General features: G+C 50.8%; 1 protein-coding gene across 1 annotated transcript in view; it reads right to left on the bottom strand.

The window, feature by feature from the left end:
* Positions 1-7,425, bottom strand: part of SCFD2 (sec1 family domain containing 2) — a 404,625-nt gene that overhangs the window by 8,709 nt on the left and 388,491 nt on the right. The window contains exon 8 of the mRNA XM_007456086.1: positions 1,556-1,675. Coding sequence (XP_007456148.1) covers positions 1,556-1,675 — 120 coding nt within the window. The remainder of the gene's footprint in view (positions 1-1,555; positions 1,676-7,425) is intronic.

Genomic DNA, 7,425 nt, shown 5'->3' with positions numbered 1-7,425 from the left:
GAAGAGCTAAGAATTTGGTTCACCATGTTAGGGGCAGTGAGAAGTGTGCTTTCTGATAAAAAAGAATGTCTTGCTCAAAAAGGCAACTGCTCACCAAACAGATCCTGAACACTGCGGATAGAGAGGGTGTGAGACGAGGCAGAATTTACCACTTTATCAGAAATTCCACCAGCTATGACCATGACAGGTGTGAGTAATGGTAGAAATGGTCACAGCCAATGACTGGTCACTCCCTTGCTCAAGAACATACCATGGCTCCCTAGATACAGGTCACCTTCCTAAGTAGGGTGTCTGGAGACCCTCGGAAACCAGGCCTTCTCTACGTCTCAGGTGTCCCGGCCACCCTGACAACACCAAGCCAGTTCTCCTGCCTCACATCAAGCCGTCAGGCCACAAGGCTTCCACAGCTCCTGCCCTGTGCTCAGGCCTGGGAAGGCCCAGCCTCTGTCCTCAAGGAATTCGTGTTTGCTTGAGGAGGCTTTGTCAGCAACGGGAAGCAGTCAGTGAGCCCGCCGAGTGCTGCACTACGGAGTACAGATTACGGATGCCAGCAGAGATGGGGGCTCCTCGGCTGGCTGAGTGCGTATACACAGAGTGGGTGGAGCTGGGAGACAAGGGCACCTGTACACTGCCCCCCACCCAGACCGGCAGCCAGGCGTGGCCGGAATACCCCCTGGGCTCCGTGCGCCTGTGGTGGACAGTCCCCCACGTAAGCCAGGTCCTACCTGAAGCACTGCACTGGCATCTCTGTTCTGCTTTCTCTAAACCACAGAAAGCCGCTGGCTGCATGCAGACACGGCAAAGCTGAAGACAGGCCCCGAAAGCAAGTCGCAACTGGGCGGGGGGCGAGGGTCAGTGGGAAGGTGTCCCCCAGCAGGACAGTTCTGAGGCCCCTCAGCTCCCAGAGGACAGAGCCTCGGTTGCCCATAGCCGTGAGCGGCCAGGCAAGGCGCTCTTTTCCCACCCCCCCTGCCCCGTAGCCTAAACGAGAAGACGGAGGGCTTTTCTCACTCCAATCACCTGGCTAGTAAAAGGCGGAGGGAGGATGCAGACTCGGGCCTGGAAAACCTAGAGGGCTGTGTCTTAACCACCGGGCATTTGCGTGAGGAGGAGGACGGGACCTGGCAGGAGGCTACAGAGGAGAAAGATACTACACTTGTCACTGTCATGACAAGGGGCCTTCCCAAACTCCTCCAGCCCCGTCCTCTCTCTGCCACAGGGCGGAGATGGTCCCCGGGAGTCACCCTCAATTATCTGGAGCCTGGAAAGCAGCCAAAACTCTTGAGTAATTAAGCACCGATTGGACGCCAGAGAATACAAGCCCTGTAGGAATTGGGAATAGCGCTTCAGCACTTGCCACCCAGAGGTAGGAGAGGTCTCCCCCTTCCCTCCACCCACAGCAGGTCCTGGCCCTGGGACAGGCAGAAGAAGCAGGGGGAAAGGAGGCAGGGGGATGGAGATAGGGGCGCGGGGGAGCCTAATGAAGGCCCTGGTCCGCCCTCCCCACTCCTGCCTCAGGCCTCCCGTTCAGATCGTATCACTGAGAACACGGTACCTGGGTTCCTGGCTTCAGGGATGGCACAAGGTCTTTGATCATTTTGGCTTCCGAGACTGTGACCCCGCCCACCACGAAGAGAATCAGAAGAGGGTGGTCGCTGGGATGAGGCCGGCTCACCTGCAAAAGAAACCACCCCCGGCGTCAGAGGCGTCTTCAGGTGAGATGAACAACCCTTAGAGAGGGTGGGATCTGTTAGGGGTCCGATGTGTTAGTGGTCTGTGAGCTCACTGACCAGGAACACGCACAGCATGTCACCTTCCTACAGCCCTTTCAATAAATATTTTACTGAAAGCAAAGTTACAGGAGTGGGCACTATTAAATAAGCAGAGAAGACTGAGGGCAACTTCCCCTCCTATCAGGTCTGCAGGTCTCAGCATAAACGTACTCCTGCCTTACAGAGCTCCGTGCATCTCCTTCCAAGCACGTGCCACAGCCTGGGGTCATCGTCTCTCCCCTGACGGCTGTCTCCTCTAATGGAACACAAACTCCACGAGGCGGTGATCTTGTCTGCCGGGTTCACTGCTAAATGCCCAGCGTGCCTAGCGCAGTTTCCGGCTCAGAGTAGGTGCTCAGTAAATGTCTGTGGAATTGACGGATGGTTAGAGCCCTAGGAGGGGGCGGTGGAGGGTGGGCAAAGATGCAAGAGCCCTGCACCCACCCTCGAGTGCAAACTTCATGCCCTTACCTTCTGCAAACCAGCCTCAGTCAGCGCTGAGGCCGGCCTCAGCCAGAGCCGAGGCCCTGCTCCGCGTGCAGCACTGCACTGGAGGTCGTGGAGAATTCCTCCTGGTGCCTCATGATTTCACCAGTGAGGCAAAGTATTATAAAACAACTAAAATGAGGGCTTCCCTGGTGGCGCAGTGGTTGCGAGTCCGCCTGCCGATGCAGGGGACACGGGTTCGTGCCCCGGTCCGGGAAGATCCCACATGCCGCGGAGCGGCTGGGCCCGTGAGCCATGGCCGCTGGGCCTGCGCGTCCGGAGCCTGTGCTCCGCAGCGGGAGAGGCCGCAACAGTGAGAGGCCCGCGTACCGCAAAAAACCCCAAAAAACAAAAACAAACAAACATACAAAAACAACTAAAATGAGAATGTCTCCCAGTAATCTCTCAGGAAATGTGCAGGGCCAACATATAGACCTAGTGACTAACTGAAGGGGACGAGAGGGGGTTCCTGAGGACAGTGTGTTTGAGCCCTACCTGGAAGCCCGGGATGGTTCGGTGAGAAGTGGGCAGAAGTGTTGTGAGCCGAGCGCCGCAGGCAAGCGGTCACCAGGTCGGGGGAGCAGGCCAGAGGCCCAGCCGGGACAGCAGCATGGAGTCATTATGGGAAGGATGCTGTGAGCTGCCTGCATGGCCACTGAAGCCCGAGGTGGGAGAAACAGGCTTGACTCCAGCCAGGAGAGGGTAGACAAAGGCGGTAAATGTCTGTACTCATTCACATCCACTAACACACAAGCCATCTTTGGGCCAAGGGACGGTCCCCCGGAGCACCAGGGTGGGACATCAGGCTGACAGGAAGAGAGGAAGCCCCTGCTCTTACCCCAGCTCCAAGTCCTTTCTCAATTTGGTTCTTTTGACTCCCCTGCCTAAATATACCCACTTTTCAATGTCTTGTTTTAAAAACACTTAAAAAGGTAATACATTAAGTATTTCCAGTTATATAAGTTGCTCCTTGGCTTCTGGAGAGGAGACTCAGAGAGGAGAGGTGGGGAGGGAGGTAGAGAAATAGGGGAACGGAGGGAGGGAAATGAAAGGCAGAAAGAACGAAAGAAAGAAGGAAAAGTATGTCTAACTTTTTCAAAATGGGTGGTCGTGAACACTGAAAAAGTTACAAAACTCTTTGATCTTTACCTCACCCCACCCCCCAACCTTCTGTGCTGTAGCTCCATCCCCTTGACTGCATTTGTTGACTGCTGTCTTCCAGTCCGCGTACCACACACCCACGGCCATCCTGCTTTTGTTCCACTGTTCCCCTGGAGCTGCTCTCACTGCAGTCACCAATGGCCGTCATATGTAGGAGTCGATAGACAGTTCTTTGTCTTCATTTAACTGGACATTTCTGTGGCATTTGTCACAGTGGATAACACCCTTCTTGGCTTCCACAATAGCACTCTCTCTTGGTTATTTCTTTTACCCTTCCACTGATTTCTTCTCAAATTTCTTCACAGGTTCCTTTTCTTGGTCTGCCCTTTAAGTGTCGACGCTCCTTAGGGTTCCATCTTTGGCCCCTTGCTTCTCTCACTTGAGGACCTCATCTACTCATGTGCCTTCAATAATCTTTTATATGCTTCCCAAATCTATGTCTTTAGCGTCACTGTTGAGTTCCTGTGGCCATCTCCACCTGGATGCCTCCTGGGATCCCTCAACTCAACAGATTTCAAATTTGATGCATGATCTTTCCCCAAGTCTATTCCTTCTGTTGACTTTCTAAGAGCATCACCTCCTTCACAGTCACCTGAGCCAGACCCTTGAGAGTCATCTTGGACTGTGCTGTCTTTTTCATCTCCCAGATCAAGTCCTGTTAATTCTTCCCCCTCCAATTCACCGATCTCTCCTTGATTTCCACTATCCCTGCTCTCGTCGGCTCTCATTCCTTCTTTACTAGATTATCGTTAGGGTCTTCTAACTTGTCTGCCTGTCCCTGGTCTGGCCACACACACACACACACACACACACACACACACACACACACACACCCCAATCCAGTCTCCTCGTTCCTGCCTAAGTAAGCTTTCGAAAGTGCAAGTATTTATTATTGAATTTTTGTGCATTATCTTATCCGATTGTCAAAAATCCTTAGGAGGCAAATACAATCATTGGCGTATTTTACAGCTGGAGAGACTGAAGTTTACACGTCGTGACTAAACCTTGGAGCCAGGGGCCAAACTGCAGAGGCCACACTCTTAAACACCCCTCAGCTCCATCACATGCTCACATTCTTTCCGGGGAGTCTCCTAACTCTGAGGATAAAGTTCAGACTCCTCAGTTCAGTATATAAGGCTCTTCTCACATGGCTTTGCTTTATGCCTCTATTTTCATCTCCTCCATATGCACTATTTGCTGGAGTCACTCACGAGGACTTGAGCCATCCATGAATGCAAGGTCTTTTTTAAAAAACTTTTTGTTAAACATACAACACTTTACTGAACATTTGCACTGAAAAGAGCATTTAGCACAAGTGTGCAGTTCAATTTATTTTCACAAACTAAACAAATCCCTGTGACCAGTACGCAGATCAGGAAACAGAAAGCCAGCGCTCCGGATCCCCACTCAGGCCCCCTTCGTGTCACTACCTCACCAAGGGGTAACTGCCACCTTGACTTCTAGCCACTCTATATCAGATTTAGTTTTGCTCAATGATATACCCTGGGGATTTGTCCATATTAGTAGGAAAGATCTTCAGCCCACAGGCATTGGTTGGGACCACACCAGTGGGTTTTGGCCTGTCTGTGCCCATGACATTCCAGTTATTAAACAGTTAGAGCACCAACTGCGTCATCTTGTTTTATGTGGCACGGACAGTTTCCTCTGTGTAAAGTAACCCCTGCCTCCCCTTCTTTACCTCCTTCCTTTTTACTCTCTTTAAAAGGCACCCTCGCCTCTAAAAAGTTCTCCCTAACCACCTCTCAACTCCTGCCCCATGAGCCGAATCTGACAGATACCTCTGCCTTGGCCTTGTCACACTGGACTGCGACCTTGATAGACCTGCCTATCTCCTCTCCTAGACTGTAAGCTACTGGAGGGTAGGGACTGGTCATATTTATCTTGGTATTTTGGGGTCTGAGCACAGAGCTAGCTCATGGTAAACTTTCAACAAATGTTGCATGAAGAAAATGAATGAATGAATGAATGAGGCCCACAGGTTAACTGGAGATATTCTTCTTTTCTTTGAGATCTTTTAGACACTCTCTCTTTGCTTTACGTGTGGTTCTTCCTGGCTGAGTAACTAACCGGGGTTCCTTCCAACCCTACAAACAACTGTTTCTCACCTAATGCTGGGACAGAAATACAACTGGCTCCAGAACTTCAAGTGGTACAGTATGTTCCCAAAGACACATGATTTCCATAAGAGAGTCTGGACTCTGAAGTACATTGTGAGAATCTTGGAAGGATGTATTGAAAGATGAAAAGGAAAAAAGAAATGAACAGCAACAGCAAAGAACAATACCCTTTGGCCAACGAATGGAGGGAATGTTGATTGTGGTACAAATTAACGGGCCCCATTAATGCATGTTGCTATTTGCTATTTTGGTTTCTGTTTAGATTTATGTTTTGATACCAGATTTCCTTTTAGAACATGTCCAATCGGCAGGCTATTGGGAAGGAGAGCCTCTCCAGTCTTTCCCATCAGAATAACACATTCCTTATAATCAGCCACATTCAGCCGAGTCCCATTTGTATGTGGGTTCATGGTGTAAAGCACTTTGATGATGGAAGATTTAAGCGTCATTACTGCCGTCACAAACACACAGATTAATAAAGCAAGTCAGACTCATTGCTCTTTCTTTCATTTTCTAAACCTTCGCCGGCTGGGATTTTAAGACGTCAGGTTCTGGTCAGAGAAGATAGTTTCTCCCCACCATCCATCCAGCCTTTGAAGCAGGGGCTGCCGACACCGTCTCTGCAGCTGTGGTCCCGAGAGCGCTCTTTGATGTCCTGACTGGTTTCTATGAGAAGGGTTTCCTCTGCTCCCCGTTTCTCTGGAGTTCTCCAGGCGTTCCAGGAACCCAGCTGCTGATCCTCCTCCAATCTGTTCCTCTACATGTGTGACTTACTTGTCCCCAGCACCCTCCAACGATGGGCCGGGCCTCGTAGGAGGGAGACAGCGTAATGGGAGCGTTGGCCCAAAGGGCACTGGGCCCTGAGAGCCGCCATGCTGACTTTGAAGGTGGCTTGGTAATGGCTTTTCTCCCAACAGGCGGTAGTAACAGCACTGCCACCGCCGCCGAACACTTCACGTCTAGCACAACTTTTTACTCATTCATTCATCCAGTCCACAAATATTTATTGAGCAACTACTATGGGCCAGACACTGCTCTAGGCACTGGGGACTCGGCAGCGAACGAACCCGAGAGGACTCCCTGCTGCGCAGAGTTTATATTTTCGTTGGGGAGAGGGACAAAATACAAAAGTAAGTGAATTGCTAAGTGAATTGCTAAGGTGCTAAGTGTTGTGGAGGAAAATAAAGCAGGGGGTGGGGCAAGCGTGACTCTGCACAATCTTAGACTCTATGAAGTAGGTAGAAGCCCCATTTTACAGATGGAGACAGTGAGGCTTACAGAGGTGAAGTGACTTGTCCCAAGTTTTCCAATTCACAAGCTGTAGCGTTGAGACAGAAATCCAGGTCTGTCTCATACCGGAGTGGGATACATTCCACATGCTCTCATTTATAAACCGATTCTTCGAACTGAAAGCATTTTTACTAGCTTTCATCTCTTAAAACTCTGTACTTTTAGTTCTTCAGCAACATCAACCAATTACCAGGTTCCTCGTGGGTCTTTATTTAATCTCATCGCAAAGGCTGCCATCTGCCAGAGTCACTCTGCCATTAGCTCAGCCTAACTGTTGCATCTGCTGCAGTGGATGGCTTCCGCTTTCCAGAAACTTCCTCCCCAACCCTCTGTGCTCTCTAAGCCCTCTCAGTTTCTCTCCTTCCTCATGGATTCTCCTCTTGCTTGACCTGCCCCATCATGCACTGTGTTCCTGACTGCTTGGGCCTCTTCTCGCAAACACCATCCCTGGGTGGCCCTACCCTGTCCACGGTCTGGGCCTCACATGGGCCAGTGGCCCCTCAGCTCTGCTGAGCTACAAAGCTGTCTCACAGGCACCTAAACTCTAAAATGCAAGTTATTTTCTTCTCCATTCCTGC

Source organism: Lipotes vexillifer, unplaced genomic scaffold (genome assembly GCF_000442215.2).
Source record: "Lipotes vexillifer unplaced genomic scaffold, Lipotes_vexillifer_v1.1 scaffold42, whole genome shotgun sequence".
In the NCBI taxonomy this organism is placed as follows: domain Eukaryota; kingdom Metazoa; phylum Chordata; class Mammalia; order Artiodactyla; family Lipotidae; genus Lipotes; species Lipotes vexillifer.
Note: the sequence above shows the minus strand (reverse complement) of the source record. Positions and strands in the feature narration are given on the sequence as shown.